The sequence below is a fragment of the Geotrypetes seraphini genome, chromosome 11 (genome assembly GCF_902459505.1).
Source record: "Geotrypetes seraphini chromosome 11, aGeoSer1.1, whole genome shotgun sequence".
Classification (NCBI taxonomy): Eukaryota; Metazoa; Chordata; class Amphibia; order Gymnophiona; family Dermophiidae; genus Geotrypetes; species Geotrypetes seraphini.
The window spans coordinates 24,547,327-24,575,179 of record NC_047094.1 but is presented as its reverse complement, the minus strand read 5'-3'; the positions used below and the strand labels follow the sequence as shown (position 1 = coordinate 24,575,179).

The window sequence follows — 27,853 nt, the reverse complement described above, 5'->3', positions numbered from 1 at the left end:
TGCTATCTTACCACAAGATTTGACGTGGCAGCAGATCAAGCACACCTCCTGCTGCCAACCCAGGAATCACTGAGAATACATTGCCAAAGTTGATTGGGACTGGCATATTTCAGCTCCACTCAACCCCAGTCAGTAGCAGTGGTAGATTGGGAGGGTGGGAAGGAGGATGGTGCAGAATATAAGCTTGAAAAGGAAAATATCCTGAGGAAGGATGGAGAAAGTGAGAAGGGTGGAAGAGCCTCTAGAGCAGGGATCTCAAAGTCCCTCCTTAAGGGCCACAATCCAGTTGGGTTTTCAGGATTTCCCCAATGAATATGCATTGAAAGCAATGCATGCACATAGATCTTGTGCATATTCGTTGGGGAAATCCTTTAAACCCAAGTGGATTGCGGCCCTCAAGGAGGGACTTTGAGACCCCTGCTCTAGAGGAAATGGTAGATAAGAAGGGGAAGAGTGCTTGGATGGCATGTGGAAAAAAGCAAACATAAATGAAAGAAGAGTGTCCAGAGAATGAATGGGTTAGAAGTGGAGAACATCTGGAGCAAAGGGAGGAAAAAAAAAAAAAAAAGAAGGACTATCCTCAGGAGGGAGATGGGCTGAATAGGCGTAAGAATGGTCTGGCAAGAGGAGGTAAGAATGATGAATGAAGAGAAGGGGTTTATGGTTTATTAAAAAATTTATTATACTGCCCTCCTTGCAAACATTATAGGGCAGTTTACAAACTCAAAAAGAAAGGAACACTAATTAAAACAGGAGCAAAAACATTCACACAAAATAAAAAGTAAATAAAAGGAATATGGGATTTAATATAAGTAGGAGAGATGGGTCAGTGAATCCTCAGTGCACTACTGACAAATGCCACAACAGCGCTAAATGCTTTTAAGAAAAAAGAAAAACAAAAAAACATCACACCTTCAAAGGCAAAATAAATTTAAGATAGGATTATTCCATGGGAACATGTAATGGCAAAAGGACGTTCCAAAAGGACGGAGTGACACCGTACACAGCGCTGTCTTGTTGACTTTAACATTGCATTCTTAGAGGACAGGATATGCAGTCACTGATCATTTAAGGATTGAAGGAATCTAAGTGGTGCATATGGTACAACAAGAGATGCAAAATAAAGAGTTTGCAAGTAAGAATTTAGTATCTTAAACTGAATATGAAGCACTATAGCACAGGTGTCAAAGTCGGTCCTCGAGGGCCAGAATCCAGTCGGGTTTTCAGGATTTCCCCAATGAATCTGCATGAGATCTATTTGCATGCACTGCTTTCAATGCATATTCATTGGGGAAATCCAGAAAACCCGACTGGATTCCGGCCCTCGAGGAGGGACTTTGACACCCCTGCACTATAGGAAGCCAATGATGGTAGATATAATGTGATGCTACTTGCTCCAAGTGCTACTTGCATTTAAGGATCTGAAACGTTGTTTTTTATACTCTCTGAAAATGACAGAAACATAGAAATTTGATGGCAGATAAAGGCCAAATGGCCCATCTAGTCTGCCATCCACAGTAACCATTCTCTCTTTCTCTCTCTCTCTGAGAGATCCCACTTGCCTTCCCTGCTGTAGTTCCTGTTGCTCACGTTGTTTGTCCCCATGTGGATCACCCCTGACATATTTCCTCCTCCACGCTGTCGATGATCCTGTTGATACGGCTCACTATATCTTCTACTTTGGCTACCGGAAGGCAGGTCACCAGCCGATTCCATCTGCTGACTTGTCTGATGATGGAGTCCACCCCACCCCACCCCGACAATTGCTGTATTTGATTGCTCATGATGTATTGTCCTTGTGACATTGTATTTTCTTTGCTGAACTGCTCAGTTTTATCCCTTGTTGTGAACCGCCCAGAACTGATGGTGGGGCGGTTTATAAGAAAATAAATTATTATTATTCTTCTCTTGCCTCTGTAGCCACAGGTCCATGTCCCTGGTGTATGATCATCTCTCCAGCCACAGGTCCGTGTCCTCTGTGAACTTTCATCTTCCCTCATCCTGGCGTTGGCTTGCACCGGACTCGTCTTCCTTGTGGTTGTCCTCCAGGTGGTTCTCACTCACTGTAGGTATATCTTGGCAACTCCACTGTTGTTGGTGATTTTCCACGGCCTCCCTGTATGCCTGTTCGATGAACTTCTCTAACTCCCTGACTTCTTCCTCAACGTTTCCTCAAGTCATGAAGTTTTCCGCCTCTCTGTCCTCCTCTTCCACTGCTCGAAATGCTTCTAGTTCCAGTATTCTGCCCTCCAGGAGTCCGACTTGCTTCTTCAGGCCCTCCAGTTCCTCTCATCGAGTGCATACTTAAGACTACCTCCCAGAGGGGAGGTAGTCATACATATGGCAAACGGTGCAGAAAACTGGGTAGCTCAACACCCTGCTTCTGTCTGCTGCATCCACTGCTGTCCGCTTGCTGGTCTGTCATCTGAAGTGACTTCTCCTTGTGTAGGAATCTGTGTAGCGTCCTCAGTGCTACTGTGAAGTCCTTTCTTGATTTTAAACCTGCTACCCCTGTTGCTTGTGTCCTCTATGTCTGCTGTGTTTGCCCTCAACAGCAGATCTTATTGTCTTCATCTGCAGGCAGTCTTGGGTCACACTCATAGCACGGGGGCCAGAGGCACCCATCGCCCTACAAACTAGTCCCACAAGTTATCAAGCAATCCTCACATTCAGCAGCCAACCAGATATCTCCATGGCTAATGGCTGAATTACTAACTACAATAGCTATCTTAATCCTTCCCTCCTGGGTACACACCCCTAGAGACACCTCCCTGGTGTTGGAGGATACTGCATCACTGGAGGGCAGATTCTGGATACAGGATAACATCCTGCCAAGCCATAGTGACTCCCTCCTTCCAGGTGACCTGTCTCCTTCATGACAGACATAGAGACTGCCAAACTAGAGAAAGAATTTCTTTATTAAAATAAGTTTACACAGCAAAAAGACAGAACCCTGCACATACTTTACACTGTACACATTAATTAATTAGCAAAGCAAAAAACAAAACCCAGAAAAAATGTGCAGAAATATATCATCATTGTTTACATAGTTGACAGATTCATAATTTCAAGATCTTTACTTATTTGATTTTGTTGCACAAAAAAATGGAGTATATCAAGTTTCTCTAAAGGGCGCAGAAAGCAAATAAAGAAATGCAGCATGACTGTATTTGGAACTGTTTACTTTTTTCTGTTTGCTATTCAGCCTTCTCTTCAGTCTGAACCTGCGATGAGAAAAATCGCACCAGAATGTTTTGCTGAAGGGAGATTTATATGGATTTCTTTTCATGTAATAAATGTGGACTTGAACTAAGAACAAGAGGATGATGATACTATCTTAATACCTGTACAACCTACTTAAAGTTTAATCTCCACTTCTACATTTTTGTTTCCAATAAACTTATATAGTACTCCTGGCTTATAAAAGTCAAGGCCAAGCTAAAATATTTTAAGTATGAATCACTCTGTGCTATTATCTAGAATATGATTATGATTAGATGTGAAAGACGGCGGTTTCTAGTTGGATGTATCAAAATTAAAATATTTTTACTTTTCAAGATCAAAGAGAAATGGTTTAGAACCAACAATCTAGGTTTTAAATGAAATTTAAGAATTCCCATCACAGTATTTTAAAAGGAAGTGCAAATATTGGCAGGGTGACTGATGCCTTGCACTTAGTCACAAGGGTGTTTATTCATTGGAAATGACTGACTCAGCTAATTCAATGAGCTCGTTAAGGCTCTGCCAGTGGATAAATGCTACGTGTGGCTGCAATAGATGGCAGAAATAATTTTTTCAGCCTCTCACTGTGGGAAAACTTGCAATACAGCTAATCTGGAGCCGTGGTAATTGACCTCTGGGGATCAGAATACTGTACTTCCTATTTTGACATGGATGGGATGGGGATAAGAGGAAGACAGGCGATGAATTTGTATCACCCAATCCCAACAGTCACTAAAAAAAGTGTGATAGAAGAAAACTATAAGTGATATAATTATAACAGAGCAAACTTAAAATTGATAAAATGCTCTATTGTAGATGAAAACAAGGATGGCAAATTTTTCCATCTCTAGATTCTCAGAACAGTCCACAGGATCCTCACAGTGTATCCAAACGCTGCTTCTCTATCTCTTTCCTGCCCTCATTATGCATTCACTTATTTAGATTTCTTAAATCACCTTATCAAGTGCCCACATTTAGGCTACAGCAAAAACAGAGAACATAGAGTATAGTAGATACACAAAACAAAATCATAATATTAACAAAAAAACTCAGAGTAAAATAAACATTGAAAAACAAGTTTGTACGTGGCAACTTAACGACAAAAGAAAAAGAAAATCAAGCCGTTAACCATAATGAGAATACCCTGGTTATATTGAGAAGCCATGATTTAAGAACACATTTAAAATTTATCAATCTGAATTGTCTCAGTCTTGTTAAACAATACTCTGAGATGCAGCATGACTTACAGCTGCCTCATCCTTCACCCTTAGTACAACACTTAATCATGGTATTGTCCATTTATGGTCAGGAACGCAGAGAGAGGGGAGACATGATAGAGACTTTCAAATATGTTACTGGCCGTATTGAGGTGGAAGGAGGCATCTTTTTCCTCACAGGATCTACGACTACGAGAGGGCATCCATTAAAAATCAAGGGGGGGAGATTTCATGGTGACATCAGGAAGTATTTCTTCATTGAAAGGGTGGTTGATCGTTGGAATGATCTTCCACTTCAGGTAGTTGAGGCCAACAACGCGCTCGATTTTAAGGAAAAAAAGGGAGAAACATGTGGGGTCACTTCTAGGGAGTGTTTAGGGGGGAGGGTTATTCGAGTGGGCAGACTTGTTGGGCTGATGGCCCTTTTCTGCCGTCATACTCTATGTTTCTATGTTACTCTAGGTAGGAAGTTCAAATTTAAATATAGCTTACAATAATTTATATTGTACAGTGTAACTTACCTAGATCCTTAGAAACAGGAGACACAGTAGTCATTTCTCCAACCTTTGCAACACCATCATAATAGGCTCTACCTGCTTGTACCATGGCTTAAAAGACAAAAAGCAAATAAATTGCAATTAATAAGTCTCAACTGAAAGATGTCATTCTGCTTTAAAATAAATAGTTTTTGTTCACTTTTGGTGGAACTAGCAATGTAGGCTAATGGTTCAGATTAGAATTTCATCAGAAACTAAAATCCAATTTCAGACCTCTTTCCATGCAGTCTTAAACTTTCAGTAAATTCACTTGAACTCCTAGTACTCTGAACTTAAGCAAATTGTACTGTAGTTCTTAAGCTTTGTGGAGCATTGTACATGTTGACTGCACTATGTATAAATATTTTTGTGATAGTAACCACTCAGTTTTAGCAATATCGCACTGAAGAAAAAGATGAAAGATACTTACTTACCTGTAACAGGTGTTCTCCGAGAACAGCAGGCATATGGGCGATGTCATCCATGGAATCTGGTATGGACGCCACCAAGTGAACTGTCACTTTAAATCTTTAGGCAGTGCCCATACTGTGCGCATGCTGGTGATGACATCAGCTCATGGGACTGTCAGCCCAGTAACAAATTTAAGAAGCCAACTAGGGGAGGTGGGGCAGGTTGTGAGAATATATGCCTGCTGTCCTCGGAGAACACCTGTTGGACTCCCAAGCTGCCAGGATCATGACTCTGCACAAGGAAGATGGATATATACAACATTAGCCTGGTTAACAACTGCTGGAGTCGCTGTTGAAGGCCACTCCAGCCTGTCCAAACCATCTCCTTTGTGGGATTCAGACCGTAAAAGTTTGCCCATTCATATTCCAATTAGAGATCCTCTGTATTCATTCCACCCTTTTTTTTTTAATTCCGTCACCATTTTCCTCTCCACCAGGTCCCTCGGGAGGGCATTCCAGGCATCCACCACCCTCTCCATTAAAAAGAATTTCCTAACATTACTTTTAAAATCTATCACCCCTACATAGAGCTTTTTGGATCCCAGTTAGATTGCAAAAGTTAAATAGTTCTTTGTCTAATAGATGCTGGCATTGTAATCTGGATGTAGGGACTTTGGATCATCTTTTGTTCTATTGTCCCCATATCTTAGCCTTTTGGAACTCAATCTGGGATCAAGTAAATTGTTTATTGGAAAATCATGTAGCGTTATCTTATGATACTGTACTTTTTGGTATGTCTATGAGAAAAAAAGAGTCAGATATCAATGTGTAATAACAAACTTTTATTGATTTTGACCGGAGTAGCCATCCAACATATTACTAATAACTGGAAAGATCATAGTAGGCTTAATTTTAAGTTTTGGTGGAATTCAGTATGTCACATATATAGAATGGAAAGAATGGAAATTATAAAAACTTTATTAAAATTTGGGAACCATTAGCGTCCTTTTGTCATGATTGATGCCATTTTTCTAATATTTTTCTACTAACTATGTAAGATTTAGGGTTGGGTGGGGGGTGGGTTTCTATTATATGAAAATAAAATAACTAGAGGGATTTCAGGGTGGGAAGGGGAGGGTTATATTTATAACTATAAGATATACAAGTGCTTAAATTTATTTTATTTGTTATAATTTTTGTACACTTGATGAAAGTTTTAAAATGAATAAAGAATCTTTAAAAAAAATAAAAAAAAATCTACCACCCCTCAACCTCAAATTTATGTCCTCTAGTTTTACCAATGTCCCTTCTCTGGAAAAGATTTGGCCATAAATTAAAACCTTTCAAATATTTAAATGTCTGTATCATATCATCCCTGTCTAGAGAATGACACAGGGACAAATTTTTCTCTGTCCCCGCGGGAACACATTTTTCCGTCCCGTCGAGTTCTTTTCCTGTCCCTGCCCCATTCTTGCAAGCTCTGTCCTCATCTACATAAACCTCAAACATTTTAAAATCATAAGTGTTCAAGGCTTGTATGGTTAAGGCAGAGCTTACAGGAATGGGGCAGGGACGAGGACAGCGACAAAACTCATAGGGACGGGATGGGGAAATTGAGTTCCTGCGGGGTCTAATCTAATCTAATCTAATCTAAACCTTAAGTTTATATACCGCATCATCTCCATGAGTATGGAGCTCGACACGGTTTACAAGAACTTAAATAATAGGTACAGAAGAAGAAAAAGGTTTACATGAATTTATGTGTAGAAGGGAGGAGAAAAAGGGGGGGGGAGGATAGAGTTACAATTTGATGAAAAGCCAAGTTTTCAGTTGTTTGCGGAATAATTGAAGGGAGCCCATGTCATTCTCTACCCCTGTCCCTCTTCTCTTCCAGAGTATACATGTTGGGAGTCCTTCAGTCTCTTCTTTTGGCAAAGACCTTCTACCATTTTCATCACTTTTCTCTGGACTGCTTCAAGTCTTCTTATATTCTTGGCCAGATAAGGCCTGCAAAACTGAACACAATACTCCAAGTGGGGCCTTATCAATGACCTGTACAGGGGTATCAACACCTCCTGTCTTCTGCTGGTTACACTTCTCTCTACATAGCCTAGTATCCTTCTGCTACACCCACCACTTCGTCACACAATTTTTGTCGCCTTCAGATACTCAGACGGTGTCAAAAGCACGCCGGGACAAAGGCGTGCCCAGACAATTGAGCGCAGCGCGGAGGCACGCGCCGCTCAAAATTACTGTTTTTAGGGCCCCGACGGGGGGGCGTGGGGGGAACCCCCCCACTTTACTTAATAGACATCGCGCCGCGTTGTGGAAGGTTTGGGGGGGTTGTAACCCCCCACATTTTACTGAAAACTTCACTTTTTCCCTGTTTTTAGGGAAAAAGTTAAGTTTACAGTAAAATGTGGAGGGTTACAACCCCCCAAACCCCCCATAACGCCGGCGCGATGTCTATTAAGTAAAGTGGGGGGGTTCCCCCCACGCCCCCCCGTCGGAGCCCTAAAAACAGTAATTTTGAGCGGCGCCTTTGTCTTTCGCGCCGTTGTCTATGAACCTATTCAGACACTAATCACCCCAAGACCCTCAGACACCCTTAGACCCCAAGATCCTCAGACACTAATCACCTGTCCCCCATCTGTGCATATTAGCCTCTCGCCTCCTAGTATATACATCCCCAGTCAGATTTCTACTCCCCACATGCATCACTCTGCAGTTCTTTGCACTGAATTTTAGTTGCCAGACAGACTATTCTTCCAACTTTTGCAGATCTTTTTTCATCTTTTCCACACTTTCTAACCTTTCGGCAATATCACTCAAAACATATTGAACAGAATCGGCCCCAGCACTGACTCTTGAGGCACTCCATTACTCACCTTTCCTTCCTTCAAGCAAATTCCTTTAACTACCACCCTCTGACATCTGTCCTAGAGAATGACACGGGGACAAATTTGACCTCAAACCTGCAGGAACTTGATTTCACCGTTCCGTCCCCACAAGTTTTGTTGCTGTCCCTGTCCCATTCCTGTAAGCTCCACCTTAACCGCACAAACCTTGAGCACGTATGGTTTTTAAAGTGTTTGAGGCTTGTGCAGATGAGAATGGAGCTTGCAGGAATGGGGCAGGGACAGGAAAAGAACATGTGGGGAGGGGTTGGGAAAATGAGTTCCCACGGGGACAGGGAAAAATTTGTCCCCGTGTCATTCTCTAGTCTGTCCAACAACCAGTTTCTAATCCAGTTTACCACTTTGGGTCCTAACTTCAGCTGGTCAAGTTTCTTCAAGAGCCTGCCATCAGGAACCGTGCCAAAGGCTTTGCTGAAATCTAAGTCTATTATATCTAGCACACTTCCTTGATCTAATTCTCTGGTTACCCAGTCAAAAATTCAATCAGATTCTTTTGGCAAGATTTACCTTTAATAAAGTCATGTTGTCTTGGATCTTGTAACCCATTAAATCAATTTTTTTTTCAACATCGTCCTGGAGTACCCCCTTGTAAGTCAGGCTTTCAGGAGATTCATAATGAATATGCATAACTGATTTGCATACACTGCCTCTATTATATGCAAATATCTTTCATGCATATTCATTGTGGATATCCTGAAAACCTGGAGTACCCCCTTGCCAAGTTGAGAAACATTAATCTAATGGGTTACAAGATCTGAGAAACACGGCATTAGAGTCTAGGAATTTCACTACCCTCTCAGCAATGCTTTCATTATTTTTCCAATAACCAAAGTGAGGCTCACAGGCCTAGAGTTTCTCGTTTCATCTCTGCAACCACTTTTGTGAAGAGGAACCATATCCGCTCTTCTCCAGTCCCATAGAATCACTTCCGTCTCCAGGGATTAATTGAATAAATCTTTAAGTGGAGCTGCCAGAACCTCTTAGCTCTTTCAATATCCTGTGATGGATGCCGTCCGGTCTCATGGCTTTGGCCACCTTCAGTTTTTCCAAGTTGTTCATAAACATTTTCTTCAGTGAACGGTGTGGTGTCCACGCCATTCTCGCATGTAATTTTGCCAGCCAAGCGCGGTCCCTCTCCAGGATTTTCTTTTATGAACACAGAAGTATTTGTTTAGCACCTTTGCTTTTACCTCATCACATTGGGCTCCTTTTACTAAGGTGCGCTAGCGTTTTTAGCGTGCGAGGCATTACCGCGCGTACTAACCCTGCGCTAAGCACCAAGAACTAACGTCAGCTAAATGCTGGCATTAGCAGCACGCGCTAAGCGTGCGCTAAAACTGCTAGCGAAGCTTAGTAAAAGGAGCGCTTAGCGATTCATAGCTTCTTTCAGTATTGCAATTCCATTTTTCATATTCCTTCTCTCATTAATATACCCGAAAAATTTTTTGTCTCCCTTTTTTATATTTCTAGGCATTTTGCACTTCTACCTGTGCTTTCGCCAGACGTATCTCTCTTTTGGCTTCATCCATTTCCATCCAGTATTCCTTTTTGTGCTCTTCTTGAGTATATTTATATTTCAAAAACATCATCTTTTGTAACTTTATTTTCTCTGCCACTAGTTTGGAGAACCACATTGGTCTCCTTTACTGACGCTAAAAACCTCTTGCACAGTTTTGTAAAAGGGGGGGGGGAGGGGGAAGAATTTGCCGACGACACAAAAGTTGTTAAATCACAAGGGGATGGTCACAAATTGCAAGATGACCTTGCAGACTGGGCATCTAAATGGCAGACGACGTTTAATGTGAGCAAGTGCAAAGTGATGCACATGAGAAAAAGGAACTCAAACTTTAGCTACATGATGTAGGGGCTCCACATAAAGAGTCACCACCTAGGATGATGATATGTTGAAACCCTCTATTCAATGTGCAGCAGCAGCTAAGAAAGCAAATAGACAATTAGGAATCATCAGGATAGGAAAGGAATGGAAAACAAAAAAATGAAGGCAAATAGACCATTAGGAATCATCAGGATAGGAAAGGAATGGAAAACAAAAAAATGAAGGCAAATAGACCATTAGGAATCATCAGGATAGGAAAGGAATGGAAAACAAAAAAAATGAAGGCAAATAGACCATTAGGAATCATCAGGATAGGAAAGGAATGGAAAACAAAAAAATGAAGGCAAATAGACCATTAGGAATCATCAGGAAAGGAAAGGAATGGAAAACAAAAAAATGAAGGCAAATAGACCATTAGGAATCATCAGGAAAGGAAAGGAATGGAAAACAAAAAAATGAAGGCAAATAGACCATTAGGAATCATCAGGAAAGGAAAGGAAAGGAATGGAAAACAAAAAAATGAAGGCAAATAGACCATTAGGAATCAACAGGAAAGGAAAGGAATGGAAAAAAAAATGAAGGCAAATAGACCATTAGGAATCATCAGGAAAGGAATGGAAAACAAAAAAATGAAGGCAAATAGACCATTAGGAATCAACAGGAAAGGAAAGGAATGGAAAAAAAAATGAAGGCAAATAGACCATTAGGAATCATCAGGAAAGGAATGGAAAACAAAAAAATGAAGGCAAATAGACCATTAGGAATCATCAGGATAGGAAAGGAATGGAAAACAAAAAAATGAAGGCAAATAGACCATTAGGAATCATCAGGAAAGGAATGGAAAACAAAAATGAAGGCAAATAGACTAAAAAAATGATAAAGGGCATGAGACAAACTTTCCTAAGAGAAAATGCTAAAGCAACTAGGGCTTTTCAGCTTAGAGAAGGTGGCTCAGGGGAGATATGATAAGAGGTCCATAAAATACTGAGTGGAGTGGAACAGGTAGATGCGAGTCACTTGCTTACTCTTTCCAAAAATACTGGGTTTGATGGAGCCTAGGTCTGAGCCAGCAAGGCAAGTCTTACATTCTAAATTCTAATATACTGTAGGCAAAAATATTGGTCTGCACTGACTGGAAGACATGCAAATCAACCAAAAAGGTAACAATTACATTCATCCACTTGGGATTTTGTATCATGTACTTCTGTTGCTTGTGTCACATTTCTACTGGGTCTCTAGTGTACACACTTCACAATAATTCGCCATTGTGTATGCACTTATGCTATCTGGCATAGTTACTTTTTTTGAAAGTTGAACAGCAGCAACATGTACCATCAGTCATGCTTAAGTGATAACTTGGCCGCTTTACCAAAAATTCACTAGACAGGAAAACAGGCCAAGGTTAGGACAACAAATTATTTGTAGTACAACAATACGTGATCCTGAAGCAAACAATGTGCCCATGTTTATTGAAATGAATAGGACTACTTTACAAAAAAATAAACACACAACAAATTCTCTTAAAAAAACAAATATACTATCACAACAAGGCTGTTAAAACACAAAAACACACAATTGTGGCATTAAGCATGCAAAGCCTTTTTTTTAATAGCCCCCCACCCCCCCAAAAAAGGGGGTCAGTTCTAAAATACTTTTGAGCTCCATGACATGTAAAAATTTATTGGAAGTAACTCAATATTGTTGAAGGGACTTCCATCCAGGGAAGGCCCAAGGATACCTCATGCCCTAGATGCTGTGCCCACTCCATTCTCCATAGGCCATTCTCTTCCCTTCACTCCCTGCTACTTAGAATCTCTGCTTCCCTAACACCCTCAAAACCCCTCGGTAGGCCATCATCTTTTCCCCATCCCCTCACATGTCCATCATCTCCCCCCCCTTTCCTTCTGAAACACCTTCATTTTAGCACCTATATGCACATACGATATGCTGCATCTCACCCCACTGATGCAAACCTTGTCGGAGTGATAGAAAGTGACTGACTTGAGTGTATGCGGGGGAGGGGGGGAGGAGTGCTCAAAGGTCTGCTACTTGTTCGAGGGTTGTGCCAACAATATATTATTGTCCCCTGAAGACTGTCTCCTTAAGCGGGCACCTAGTCTTCTTGGTGTAAGGACATTCCTGGTGAAGCAGTGGGCTCACCCATGAGTTGATGGTTTCAGAATAAACAGGCTATGTTAGTTATGTAGAGGGCCTCTCCTTAAAAACTTGCAATGATGGGATATTGAAGACTCATTGATGATTTCATTGTAAGTTGAAATAGCACCGAGATGGATACCCCCATTGCTCCCGAGGGGCCTGGTGTGTTCCGTCAGGCATACTCCTTCGAGCATACACTTGTGGCTAAGTGCTGAAAGGAGCACTGCATTTTCAGAGTTCTGGGTCAGGCATTGATGAAATCATCTGCAGGATCCTCCTGCACCAGAACCTTCATGACCTAACAGATAAGCCCCCGGGAACATTTGGTGCTGCTTCATTCAGCTAGCACCATAAAGCTTCCGGCTCTCTCCCACCAGCATACTGGAAATGCTACCCTTTGACATGTTCTGGGTCAGAGGTTGATATAATCATCTAGGACCTCCTGCACCAAACCCCTCGACGACACAAGCAAGTACTAGGAACTTTCAGGGCTCCTTCCATTCCCTTTAATATGTTCCTCACTTGTTCTGATTTCCAGATCACTTATAAATATGTTAAATGGCACCAGTCCCAGTACAGATCCCTGCAGCACTCCACTATTCACCTTCCTCCACTAAGAAAAATGGCTATTTAACCCTACCCTCTGTTTATCCATTAACTAGCTCCTAAGTCAGAACAGAACATTGCTTCCTATTCCATGGCTTTTCATTTTTTCCAGGCGTCTTTCATGAGGAACTTTGTCAAAAAGCTATCTGAAAATCTAGATACACTACATCAACCGGCTCACATTTCTCCACATGTTTATTCATGCCTTCAAAAGAAATTAAGCAAATTAGCGAGGCAAGACTTCTTCCCTTGGCTGAACTCATGCGGATTTTGTCCCATTAAAACATGTTTTGTCTGTATGTTCAGTAATTTTATTCTTTATAATAGTTTCCACTATTTTGCCTGGCACTGAAATAAGGATTACTGGTCTGTAATTTTCTAGATCTCCCCTAAAACCCTTTTTAAAAATCATTGTTACATTGGTCACCCTCCAATCTTTAGGTATGATGTACGATTTGAATCACAGGCTACATATTACTAACAACAGATCAGCAATTTCATGTTCAAGTTCTTTCAATACCCTGGGGTACATACCATCTGGTACAGGTGATTTACTACTTTTTAACATTTGTTGATTTGGCTGAGTACATTTTTCAGGTTCACCAGGATTTCTTTTAATCATCCTTGAAAACCATATCTGGAACATTTTCTTCCTTAAAGACCAAAGCAAAGAATTAATTGGTCTCTCCACTATGGCCTTGTCCTAAGTGTCCCTTTTGCTCCAATGGTCCCAAAGATTCCCCTCACAGGCTTTCTGCTTCTTATACACCTGAAAAAAAATTACTACTATGAGTTTTTGTTTCTGTGGCAAATTACTCTTCATATTCTCTTTTAGCCTTCTTTATCAATGCTTTGCATCTAACTTGCCAGTGCTTATGTTGGTTCTGAGCCAATGAAGAAAATAAGAAAAGTGCTTCCGTGTACTTTTCTGCTTTGCCTTCCAGATCCTTCCAAACTATTTCAGTTTTCTTCTCATCAAGTCTGGCCTGATGTATACCTTGCATTTTCCCTGGCTCCCCCCCCTTTAACACCCAAAAGCACGAGATGCCAGTTCTTCGTTCCCTTGGGAAACCTCCTCAGACTCTGTGGGCTGCCTAATCATCCTGGGGTTTGTTGTTCAGTGCCACCAAATTTGCCCTCCTCTTCAGTGCTAATTTTCCTACTAGTGAAGCCAAAGAATTTGAGACCTGTGGTGTGCTTTTTTGTTGACATTGCCTGTCCCTCTGGGCGACCAGCCTCAGGGAGAATTCCCAGTCTCTCGATCATTCACAGTTTCTTGCTTTGCACAAATTTTATGAGCTGGAAAAAAAAAAAAGAGGAGCTCTGTCTCACGCCACCATCATTCGCAGCAACATCACTTCCTCAAACAAGCTCAAACTTTCCAGTTGTTTCTGAGCTCTGAGAGTGCTCAATCCTGGCACTGCTGGAGGACATCATTGACTTGTGTGGCTGATTCACCCTGCTGGCTAATGGAAAAACTAAGTTGGATTTTTTTTTTTTAAATTAGTTATTTATACATCACCTATCATGGAGGTTGTCTAAAACCAAATATAGTTTGAACAATGGTGTTTCAAGCTTCCCTACACTGCTTTTAACAAGACGCTGTTCACCTCCTCCTCCCCAGCAGCACTGAAATGTTTTTTTTGCAGACATCTTCTATTTTAATGATTCTCCATTCTTAGTCGTGGACAGCCATCCCACAATAGTCTTGAGTACATACCTTCCATCTCAACTGTCTTTCATTCTGATCACAGGAAAGCAGTGGTCCTGTTCTCCTGCACTGCCTTGGACTAAGTCCAGTGGAACAGAGCAGAGAAAGCCTGGTCTTCAAATCACACTTTAATAGCAATCAATGGTCAAAACAAAACAAAAAATCATGCATAAAATCATCTTGTCAATCATTAAAACATCTGGTAAATCATGGATTCGACATGGACCGTGTTTCGGCTAAACCGCCTGCATCAAGAGTCCCTATTAGTTAATTACAAACCAAAAATGAAAGCCAGGTGCTTAAGGGCAAAAGTGTGGTTGAACCACGTGCTGTACTAAACACAAATCTCAAATATCACACATTGGCTTATGCGGTGGAAGAAGGGGAAGAGGAGGACATCGAGGACTAGATGGCACCCAAATTTGCGTGCAAAAAAAAAAAAAAAAAAGAATGGCAAGCACTAATCTATAAATTAGTGTATCGCAAATTGTGTACTGGGGCACACTAGTGTGTCTCCTGAGATTTCAGGTGTGCTGCGGCACACAGGGGAGGAGGAGAGGCACCAGCGCCGGCCGACTGCTTACAGGATGTGCCTCTCATGGCGAGAGCCATGTCCTGAAGGCAATCAGCTGGCACCAGTGCCTCTCCTTCTCTCCAGCAGCCCTCTTCCCTCCTGGCACCCCCTACTGGCGTCTCAGGACCTATCTGGAAGGCCTCTGCACATGTGTCGAAGTGATGATGTCATGCATGCATGTGACCATCACGGCAACATCTGTGCACTTCCGTATGCCTCGAGCCGTGGACACTATGTTTAGTGTGGCGCAGCTCAAGAAAGTTTGCAGGACACTGCTATAAACATTGCTCCAAGTTGGACACTATTTATAGAATAGTGCCTAGTGAGAGGATTTGTGCCCAATTTTGGGTGATAGATTTTTACCAGATGAAACCTGGTGTAAGTTTCCGAAACCTAAATTAGGCATTAGGTCCCCCCCAAATTTGCTATTACTGCACACATCTTGATGGAATGTCCTCAATCCATCCATGGCCACACCCTTTTTTCATCCACATGCCTAGCAAGATGCACATGTAAATTCAACTATTTGCCAATTGCTATAGCATCCATTAATTGTTAGTATCCAATTACAGATGCTAATCGACTCATTCTATTGGGTGCATGCCAAAGTCTGTACTTGCAATTTTGAGCACCAAGTTATAGAATTTGGGGGTTATTAATATTGTGTCCTTTTAAAAGAGAAATGAAATTCTCCTGCCTTCGTGCCAAAGAGGTAGGTTTTAAATTCTTCATACAAACCTTCTTGCTTAGTTTAGATTTGGATGAAAGCAGCAAATCATCTCTCCATATGCACAAATAGTATACACTATAAAAGTGGTATTTAGTCTTCAGTGGCATGAAATTTTCTAGCTTTATTCTTGAATGACAAGCGTGTCTTTCAGAAGCAGTAGCTCATATTTCCAAAGCTTACCGGTACTTTGTCTCAGCAAATATACAGCTATAAATCTCATATACAAAGAAGTTTTTATTCATAAAATTATAATCTTAACATGAGAAATGTCTTCTCACAGCTTAAAGACAGTGTGCCTTTTCTCCTATTGATTGCATGTTCTTTTTGGTAAATACTTTTTCTTCTCTATGCCTGACTGTAGAGAGCTGTTCATTCAAATATGGCTCAGCTATTCAATATGGAACAGAATTTTCCCCGAGTGCCTTAGAAGGGACTATTCAACAAATGACAACAGTGCAAATCAGGTTGGCCACAGCCTGCAGATATGGAGAGCCATGAGCATGCCACATACATACCCAAGCATGAAGAGGAGTTTAGTTGCAGAAAGGGCCAGTGATCTTTCACTAGAAAGACCTTACTGACTTGGCTGAGATCTATTATGAGGACCAGTCTGGCCTCATTATAGCCATTTGTATAGAACAAATGGGTAACAAGATGATTAAGCAGTTTTCTACCAGAAAGATTTTTACAATACCTCCCTATAGACCCAAAGAATTAAGGGTCAATACTTTTCCTTCTACTGAATAAACTATTTTTCAAAAAATTTTCATCACTTTCATAATAGCATTTTCCGTTGAACATTTCACTTTTTCTGGAGAGTGAACATATAATATACTCAAAAGTCAGATCATAGGACCAAATCATGGATTGGTTTTCCTCTTTTTTTCCCTGAAAGATCATCTAAAGTAGTCTTCAACACCTCATCATCAGAAACCTTCACAAATAAACATGGCATTCCACAAGGCTCCATTTTATCCCCTCTGCTTTTTAATATCTTTATGGCGCCACTTTTAACTCTTGGCCAATCCATCGGCTTTACAATATCCGCATACGCAGATGACGTACAATTGATTCACCCAATTAACCTCAATGACCCAGATGAAATAATACTTATCAATCAGAAATTGGAGAAAATCAAACTATGGCTAAACTCAAATATGCTAGCCCTCAACGCGGAAAAGTCTAAAGTAATGATTTTCTATATCAAGGAAGGCCTGTCGATTCAGGCTCCTTTTAAACTCAACTGCTCGAATATTGAAATTGTAAACTCCTTAAAATTATTAGGGATTTTACGTTCAATAGTAAATTTACTTGTCGCCTTCATATTAGCTCAGTAGTCAAGCGCTGCATCCACAGATTGCAAATGATCAGATAACTCGCTAAACTGTTAGACCCTTCTTCATTAAACATCCTAATCCACTCCCTAGTGATATCATGTATTGATTATTGTAATGCCCTCTATAAAGTCATTACAAAACAAAGAATTAAGACGCCTTCAAATTGTACAAAACACTGCAATAAAAATTATATTTAACGCTAAAAAATATGACCATGTTCCCCCCCCTCCCCCAACGTGAAGCACACTGGTTGCAAGTTGAACATAGGATTAGTTACAAAATTATACTACTTACATTTAAAACACGCCAAAGTAATCAACCAGATTTTATCAATAGTCTTAATTCCCCACTGTCCCATCTAGAACACTTTGTTCTTTGACACAAAACCTTCTGACGGTTCCATCCCTAAAGCAAATTAATACTATAAAGATCAAATAACTTTGCAGTGACCTCACCATCACTTTAGAATTCTATTCCTAATTACATTCGTGAAGAAGTATCTTTAACTCACTTTAAAACAAAGCTAAAAACATTCCTGTTTCAAGATGCATTCGACACCTAATTGCCCTTGTAAGAGCTATACGGGAAGGGGTAAAACGCGGACCTCACGGACCTGACGAACCTCGCGGATCTAAACCCGTACGGCCTTAAAAATCCGAGGTCCGTGTCGGTCCGTGTCCGTGGCGCTTGTAGTTTCTGTCGCTGACAGACCTTGATGAGATTTTAGCGCTGACGGATCCGTCTCAGCATAGGGAGGGAAAAGTGTTAGGATCCGTCAGCGCTAAAAATCTCTTTGAGGTCTGTCAGAGCCAGAGACTAGTGCTGGAGCAGCAGAGCAGAAGCCAAGAGAGCGGGGACATAGGTTTTGGACGTGCGTTATGGAAAAGAAGTCTCCAAACTCCAGCACTAGTCTCTGGCTCTGACAGACCTCGAAGAGATTTTTAGCGCTGACGGATCCTAACACTTTTCCCTCCCTATGCTGAGACGGATCCTTCAGCGCTAAAATCTCATCAAGGTCTGTCAGCAACAGAAACTACAAGCGCCACGGACACGGACCGACACGGACCTCGGATTTTTAAGGCTGTACGGGTTTAGATCCGCGAGGTCCGTCAGGTCCGTGAGGTCCGCGTTTTACCCCTTCCCGGGCTATACACAAGCAGACAGCAGAAGGCATTTTTCTCTTCTTTTTCCCCTCCCTCTCGTTCATTCCTTAATTGTTCTTTTTCTACCTTTTATTATAATGCAATTCATCTCTTCTCCCCATTTATTTCTGTTTGTTATAGTATAAACTTATGTAGATTTTATTAGTCAAATGTTGACCCCTATTTTATATGACAAAAGTTGTATTTTTACTGTACACCGCTCAAAAGTCTGATTGAGCGGTATAAAAATTTTTAAATGAAACTTGACGAACTAAGGCCAGTACTGGGCAGACTTGCATGGGCTGTGTCTGTATATGGCCGTTTGGTTGAGAATGGTCTGGGGAGGGCTTCAACGGCTGGGAGGATTTAGATGGGCTGGAGTGAGCTTTGACGGAGACTTCTGTAGATGGAGCCTGAGCACAGTACCAGGCAGAGCTTTGGGTTCTTGCCCAGAAATAGCTAAGAAGAAGGAAAATTTAAATTGAATCAGTATTTTAAAGAGTGGGTAAGGTTGGACAGACTGGATGGACCATTCGGGTTTTTATCTGCCATCATCTACTATGTTAAAAAAAAAAAAAAAAGCCTTTAATGCCACTGTAATGAAAGGAAAAAACCCAAAATAATAATAATTAAAAAAAAAAAAAAAAGACTTCAGACTTTGAAATGGCAGGTGAAAGAATTAAGGACTTTTAAGGACTTCCAAATAACTTTAATAGTGTCTGTTCACAAAAAGCTCTTATCCTTTGAAACACATTTTCCAAAAGACTTGCAAACTAGATCACCCATATATCAAAAGAGTCAAAGTTCCAAATAATCCTTTACAAGCTCAGCAAGTCAGTTTCTTTTTTACATGTTTTTTGATTGAAGTAGTGCCCACAAAGTACGATGAAAAATGAACAAAAAAAAAAAAAAAAAAGGACTAAGTAACATATCGAAAAAGTTTAACATGCACCATACAGACAAAATGACTACCAGTGAATTTCAATTAAACTATCTTGCAAATCATACTCCCACACTTGCTGGGTACCAATACAAATTTTCTTGTCATATGCATCCATTTATAAAATGAAGATGTTACACCAGTTGAAGCCATAAGCTTCCCAAATAAAGCTGGAAGCCACCAAGAATTAGAAACCCTTCCCAAATCCAGTTTGTAAGTACAAAGTACACTTTGCAACTGCATCAATGCAAAATACTGGGAGTTTGGCAGCATTTGAAAATGTTTTAAATTCCCCTTGTGTAACAGCTCTCCCAAAAGCCATATCTGCTGTCTTTGACAAAATCAGCCAAGGCACTAGCTTGCCTGCTATTTGCATCCTTGGATTATTCCAAATGACCAACAAAAGACGGGAGAAATACTTACAGGTGATTTTTAATATGCCTGATGTTTATTGGGGTATCCTTATTGCGGGGTTTCCTAGCAGGGAGAATGGAACCATACTGGATTTAATGCTTACAAATGGGAAAGTGTTTATGTTATAATGGATGATTATTTGGCATACAGTGATCACCACATGGTATGATTTATTGGTTCATAGACAGTAACGCGGAAGACAAAGGCGTGCGCCGACAACTGAGCGCAAGATGGAGGTGCGCGCCGAAGAAAAAGACTGTTTTTAGGGGCTGCGACGGGGGGTTTTGTTGGGGAGCCCCCCCCCACTTTACTTAATACAGATCGCGGCGGCGTTGTGGGGGTTTGTAACCCCCCACATTTTAGTGAAAACGTAACTTTTTCCCTGAAAACAGGGAAAAAGTTAAGTTTTCAGTAATATGTGGGGGGTTACAACCCCCCAAGCCCCCCACAACGCCCCCACAACGCGGCACGATCTGTATAAAGTAAAGTGGGGGGGGGTTCCCCCCATACCCCCCGTCGTAGCCCCTAAAAACAGTCTTTTTCTTCGGCGCGCTCCTCTGCACTACGCTCAGTTGTCTGCTCGCGCCTTTGTCCCGGCGCGCTTTTGACCTGACACCTGATTTATTAAGACAGGTGTAGAGAGGGCTCATTTTAAAGTCTAGAACCTTTGCTTTTGAAGAACTAACTTTAAGATAGGGGATTATATCAAGGAGTTGTTCACATCCAGACAACATCTGGAAGAAGTAGGAAAGGAGAGGGCACAACTGAAAGGAGCTATTGTAAGGTCAACACACCATTTTGTAAGGAAAAGTAAGAGGAAAAGGTGCTTTGGTTCTCCAAGTAGAAGCTGAGCAGGTAAGAGAAAGAGGTTAGCTTTCATAAATTACAAAAGATCATAGAAAGAGGAAGAAGGGCAAAAATATCTAGAAAAGTTGAGAGGGTGGTCAAATAGTCAGGAAAGTAAAGATGCAAATGGAAGAAAAAATAGCTGATATGATAAAATGGGGTGGGGGACAAGACATTTTAACATATATTAGTGATAACAGGAAGTGCAAAAGACTCAAAGGTGAAGGAGAGGAATACATAGGAACTGATGAATTGCTTAACAAATATTTCTATTCTGTGTTCACAGCTGAAATGTTGGGAGAAGGACTGCAAAAGACAAATGCAAATAGGGATGGAGTTGTGGTAGACCCTGAACAATTTTCAGAGGACTGTGTTTGTAAGAAGCTAGCAAACTAAAGGTGGACAAAGCGATGGGGCCAGATGGTGTACATCTGAGGATACTTAAGGAAATTAGGGAAGTTCTGGAAGCTCTGCTTGCTGGCCTTCCAAAACCTTCTCTAGAGTTGGGAGTGGTACCAGAGAATTGGAGAGGGGCAGATGTGGTCCTCTCCACAAAAGTAGAAGTAAGGAAGAGGAGGGAACTATAGGCCAGCAAGTCTGACTTCTGTAGTAAATAAATTAATGGAAAACACTTTTAAAAACAAAGAACAGTGATGTTTTTGTAATCCAATGGATTACAGGACCCAAGGCAACATGGATCCACTAGAGGCAGGTCTTGTTTAATATGGGCTGGAATTGCATTCTGTACGATATCAGAAGAAAGAGAGGATAAATGATGACTGTTTGATGGAAGCAAAATAAGAATTATAAGGTACCAGTGAAAAGAAAGCCTAAAGAGGACATGAAGGGCAAAGACTTTGGAGAAGAAATTATGAGTGCACCAATCTAATTTGTCAACTGCATGAAAGCATCCCACAATTATTATAAATGCACTGCCATTAAAAGTCTGGCTTTATGTGCTGGACCTCTTGCTATTACCAGTCTTGTAGTTCTAAAAATATATTAGAGACTTCTTTGACCTTGGCCCCTTAATGGTCTAGCACCCAAGAACATTAATGAAAAGTCCCCTGTGTAGCTGAAAGGTATAAGACACAGATGTATTTGAGCACATAGTTTTTTACTGAAAATTATGCCACTGTAACTATCATTCTAACACACTTCACAGCTCCTTGATTCTAGCATTTGAAAGAGAGCCATACCATGAAAATGCATGATTATAGATACATTTAAGGTGATTTATGCTTTGTAATCATATAATTTTATGTTAAGGGTGCACAGAAATATTTATCACTTACCAGAAACAGCCTTTTCATAATTTTTCCCTAGATTTATTAAATTCCGTAGCCCAGGGTTGAATTGTTCCATAACATTCTGGGAACAAAAGAAAAAGCAATAAAATAACTAAACACATACATATCTTCAGCATGTAGAAATTGGCAGAACTGCAAATATAATAATGCACCTTAGAAGGAACCTATTTAGAAGGGAAAGCAATTTGCCTGAAAATAGAATCAAGGACAATAAATGAAAAAAAAGAAAGAAAAACAAAAACAACAAAAATGAAAAAGCTATTAGTTAAAATACAGCGTTTTAAAACCAAAGCACACCAATATATGAAATTGAACATTAAAGAGTTATTTAAGCCCAGGAATCATTTCTTGTGAGCTACGATTGATTAGATTACTTCTATAGCAGCATGATTTATACTACAGTACTAATAGCTAACTCGAACATAAGAGATGAAGTGTCTGTTCCACCCTTGCTTAGTTCTGTTTTACAAAAGCACAACCACATGGTAGCAATGTAACTATTTTTGTTCCAAGGTGCATTTGCCAATAAATTTGGGCAAGGTGAATTAAATTCATTTACCTCATGAAACAAGTACAGTAAATTTTAAAAAAATTTTATTTTGCAGACTACCACATATCAAAAGCTTTGACTGAGGCAGGAGTATTCTCTTATGAGATACAAAAGCACAGCATATGCACTGAAAATCCCACATCTAGGTATAAAGAATGGATAGAGGAGTGAAGTAAATGAAGTTACCAGATAGCCAGAAATAGAAGCATTAATGTATTAATAGCAGTTTAATATGATACAGGCTTATAAACAACTAGTCCCCCAATCTTTAAGTAATGCCACAACCATCCAATGGCGTCAGTGTGAATCTCAGAAGAAAACAGCAACACAACAAATCAAATTGTCAGGAAAAAGTCAAATGTAGTGGGCCTGGATGGAAACAAGAAGCGGAGCCTTAACCGAGGATGCAAAATTTATTGACGGACCTGCCATGTTTTGGCTCATTGCCTGCATTGGGGGTGGGGGGGGGGGTCTATACATAATCATAAAAAATAATTACAAAATAAAATTAAGAATTAAATGTATATGCATTTTTTTGGGGGGGGAGGGGGAGGGGGAAGGATAGAGGGAGGGAATGTTGGCATCAGTAGGGATAGACAGATAGTTGAATATTTTCCCTTATTTATGTTCCCTCATTTAGATTGGAGATGTTTGGGATGATTTGTCAGAAGTTATAGTGAAAATGCAGATGATCTCCCTAATTTATGGCTTCTGGGTGATTTCAATCTTTCTTCTTATGATTAGGGTAAAGTGAATAGATTCTTTGAGGGACTGTCTACAGCAGTGTCTTTTTCCCTCTGGCATACTAAATGGAGCAAATATTTTTCATGGCACATTATAATTGAAATTATAAAATTGTAAAACCCAACAAAAAATTAAAATTTGAGAGTTAGCTTCAAGAACTTTAAATAAATATGTAATAATAATAATAATAACAATTTATATACCGCAGGACCGTGAAGTTCTATGTGGTTTACAAAGATTAAAATATAGTACAAACTGATTGAACTTAACAGAGGTGAAAGAAAGTGGTTAACAGTTCAAGGGAACCGTTATTGAAGAGAAAGAATTGTACGGGTCAGCTGTCTAGATACTTCAGAAACAGATATGTTTTTAGGCATTTCCTAAATTCCCCATAAGTGGAAGGCGTAAGCAATTGTTCTAGATCTTTACCCCATAATGCTGCTTGGTGTGAGAGAAGGTGTTGATGGTGTCTTTATGTAAGGGTAATTGCAACAACAGTGAAACTAAAGTAGATAGAATAGAATCGCTAATCAATGTGATGGATGAGCTTATTTTTGAGTGCAAATTAACTCAAAATGTGGCTCGATAATTGACAAGCAACCACGCATTTCATCATTCACCATCTGCAGTTCTTCTCTTTTTTTCAATTTAATTTCTGTTTGTAATTTGCAGTGAAGTTGTAGATCTAGGAAGGAAAACCTATAGTTCACACAGGAGTCTAGATTGGATTTATTAACTTGATAAATCTGAAAACTTGGCTTTTTCAGAAGTCTTTGTTAGGGGGGTTTACAAAAGACACACTAGATCCACATACAAGTTCCGGGTGATTCACGATTCTGCGGATGACTCGCTCACCATGGGCCACAGTGGAAACACATAGAGAAGCCTCTCTTCCATCCAGGGCTGAAACAACATATCCAACCCTGCACTTCCTGGTTTGTCTCTCCGGCTGTAGAAGCGATTCGCCTTCACGTTCTTGGTTGAAGCCATCAAGTCCATCATCCGTCTTTCCCAATGTTGGAGAATGAGGTTGAACGCTATTTAGGACAGTGACCACTCCCCTAGGTCTAGAGTCTGTTGGTTGAGAAAGTCGGTTTGTACATTTTCCACTCTCACTACATGAGCTACCTAGAGCACCTGAAGATGAGCTTCTGCCCACTTGAACAGCAGCCGGCCTCCAGAATAATGGAGCACTTCTGGTGCCTTCCCTGTCTGTTCACATTAGCTACCATGATGGTGTTGTCCGAGAACATTCTGACTGCCTTTTCTTCCAGGTACATCTCCAATACTCTCAATGATAGATGAATGGCTCATAGCTCCAGACGAGTTATGGACTACTTTCTCTGCGGGAGGGTCCATTGGCCCTGCACTGGATGAATGTCGCAATGGGTTCCCCAGTCAAAAGAAGATGGCATCGGTCACCCATGAGATAATTCGTAGGGGCATGCCCTTTGATAAGGAGTTCCCTTTGAGCCACCAGCGTAAGCTATTCCTCGCTTCCCCTGTTTAGGGAAGCTGAAGCTGAAGCTAGAAAGAATGTCACTGCGGGGATCATATGGAAAGCAGGGAATCCTGAAGGGGATGCATATGCGCCCTCACCCAGGGAACTACTTCCAGAGTGTTTGCTATTGAGCCCTGCATCTGTGGGTAATGCCAGGCTGTGGGATTCAGCATCGCTGTGAGCTCTGGAAATTTGCTTCCCGAGTTTGTTTGCATGGCTCTGGAAGAAACACACGGCCTTTTGTTGTGTCGAAGCAGACTCCCAAATACTCCAAGCATTAGGTGGGCTCTAGGTGACTCTCCTTGAGGTATATTGAAATGTCAAATATTTCCTGTGGTCTGGGAAAATGGGAATATGAAGGCATGCTCCGTCAGATCTAGGCAAGCTAAGAATTCCCCTGGAGCCACCGATGCAATGACCGACTGAACCATCTGCATGTGGAAGCGCGATATTCTCAGTGCCACATGCAAGGACATTAGGTCCAGGATTGGTCTTCAATCTTCTGTGCCTTTCTTGAGAATTATGAAGCATATGGAGTATTTGCCAGAGCCCGATTCTTCTTCAGGAACTGGTTCTATGGTTTGAACATCCAATAGTCTTTGCACTGTCGCTTGAACCCTAGCCTCTTTTTCTGGCTGGTGAGTCGATGAACAGACCTGAAGGAGGGTGATAGAACTCGATCTTGTGATCCTCTCAAATAAGATCTAGGACCCGTGTTTCTTTGCACATTATGAGCAGCCTACCATACGGCTTTTCTTCAACCACGTTTATGAAGCAATCTTGACATTTTATAATAGTTAACATTTTCCATATGCTCAGCTAGAGTTCTTTTAAAAAGCCATTTCAGGCATAACAGGGATCTTGCTCAGCAATGTTGGACCAATCAAGACAGCGTCTTCTTGTTGCCAAATTGTAACCACTTGATAATGACAAATCTGATGGTTTCTCAAGAGACATCCAACCACCACAAATTCTTATAGCCTTCCTCCATCTGTACCCTTTTGAATAAACTTTATCCTGGAATTTTCAGTAACTCTGTATCCAAAATGCTTAGACCTCTGCATCAAATTCACCTCATACAACAGACCAGTTCTTCATCAAGGAGTACAAAAATCATTTCAATTACTTCACAAGATTAGTGAGGGCAAAAACAATGAGTTCAAAAATGCATGGGAAAGATACAAAGGATCATTAAACAGAAAGAGGACAGTATATACACAAAACTCAACAAATCAACTATAACTTTCATTAAGATGCACAGGAGCTGTACTTAAATCGAAGCCCCAGCAGTGGGGAAGCGAAGCTGATGTTGGACATATAGTCTGCTTCCAGTATATGTCAAGAAAGATCAGGACAGGCTGGAGTTAGCTTTGATGGCGACTCCAGTAGTTGAGTGGTATAGCTGATGGCGGATGGACTTCTATGATCTGTATCCATAGGTGGCAGCAAGACAGATCAGGAGCAAGTATGCGCATCTTATACCACATAATTACTTGATTGTTGGTTCAAACGAATGTGACTGTCGGGCAAACTGGATGTACCATTCAGATCTTTACCTGTAGTCATTTACCATGTGATTAAATACAGGTGAGCTCTATTAACTTCAGAGGCTTGCTAAGGCAATTTTTGGATTTGAAGATGGCCAATGGATATTAGTAAGGAAATCATATAGTACTAGCAATGAGAAAGATAGGAAGGCTTGGAGGAAGCTGCAGACTATTTATAATTTGGGGTTGCTATGACAGGGCTTTAACAATTTATTAATTTCTTTTTATTCTTTTCACCCTACCAGTGCATTGAAAATAAACTGTTCAATTGTGCATGGGGGGGGGGGGGGGGGAGAGAAGGTAAACTTGGGGAAAACCAGTGAAAAAGATATTGAGTGAAAACTGACCAGATCAGACTGGTATTTCCAGAGACATATAGCCTCCCTAAAGAGCAATGCATTTCTATAGGACAGTGGGATCCCTAGGATAGTAGACTTATATACTGTACATACAGACAAGCACAGGTTGGATATTATTGCATGAGATATGCTCTGTATGCTTTCCTCACCAGGAACTATAGATCTCCTCACTGCCACACCTAATCCTGCTTGGCTGATTCTTAATACAAATTTCACTATCTTGCAAATTCTACTGCGTGCAACCTACACCCTGAACCATATAGCTTTTTTAATATTTGCTATATACAGAAACCCTTGGGGGGGGGGGTAATTGTTATCATCTGTTATGGGAATAATACATTACCTTAAATTAATATGCATGCTATACAGAAATGAGATGCAAAGCATGCAAATGCATGCAAAATACTTCTATTAAGTAAACTGAACAACGCAGCTTTAGTGTTCACCTTTGCAAACTGCATTATTCCAGGAACCCCCCCCTCCAAAAAAAAAAAAACAACCACAAAAAACTAACACTGGCCCGGCATTAATTTTCCCTTCCAGCAGCAAATCAGACCACTAATACACACCAATGCCCTTCTTAAAGGAGCTGGTGATACATATTATCTATACGAGGTCCATGGTTTCTGGGTCCCCTATCTGCCAGATTCTGCCCCTCCATCCCCAGGGACACACAAAGTTTGTACAATTCAAGCTCCCAACAGAAAGGCCCTTCCCAGGTCTATCTAGGGCAGGGATCTCAAAGTCCCTCCTTGAGGGCCGCCATCCAGTCGGGTCTTCAGGATTTCCCCCCAATGAATATGCATTGAAAGCAGTGCATGCACATAGATCTCACGCATATTCATTGGGGAAATCCTGAAAACCCGACTGGATTGGTAATCCATTCGGGACCAGGGGTGATCCCAGTCCTCCTACTCCTGCTGGCTTAAAGTTCAAAATAGCAGTAGTGGCTTAACTTTTCTATTTAGTAATTGTACCATGGAGTATGCGTATATGGCTTGCGTATATGGCTTGCGTATATGGCCTCCTACTAATAAAAGAAACAGCAACATCTGTTGCCTTGTTACAGTGATACCCTGTAGTCTAAACGTAGTTTCATTTTATTATTCTTTCAGGAACCAATGAAACATTTGAGTGGCTATATTGAAAGTGCCTCTTCTGTCTCCTCCCCAGATCCGATACACTTGGAAATTAACCTGAACTCTAAACCCTACCTCACCTACATACAGTGAGCTCTTTAAAGCT

General features: G+C 40.8%; 1 protein-coding gene across 4 annotated transcripts in view; it reads right to left on the bottom strand.

Annotated features, from left to right (window-relative positions):
- Positions 1-27,853, bottom strand: part of BAIAP2L1 (BAR/IMD domain containing adaptor protein 2 like 1) — a 113,731-nt gene that overhangs the window by 79,913 nt on the left and 5,965 nt on the right. For all 4 annotated transcript variants that reach the window (XM_033963229.1, XM_033963228.1, XM_033963230.1 and 1 more), the window contains exons 2-3: positions 21,893-21,968; positions 4,961-5,047 (exon numbers count right to left, since the gene is read on the bottom strand). In XM_033963229.1, the coding sequence (XP_033819120.1) occupies positions 4,961-5,047; positions 21,893-21,968 (163 nt within the window). The remainder of the gene's footprint in view (positions 1-4,960; positions 5,048-21,892; positions 21,969-27,853) is intronic.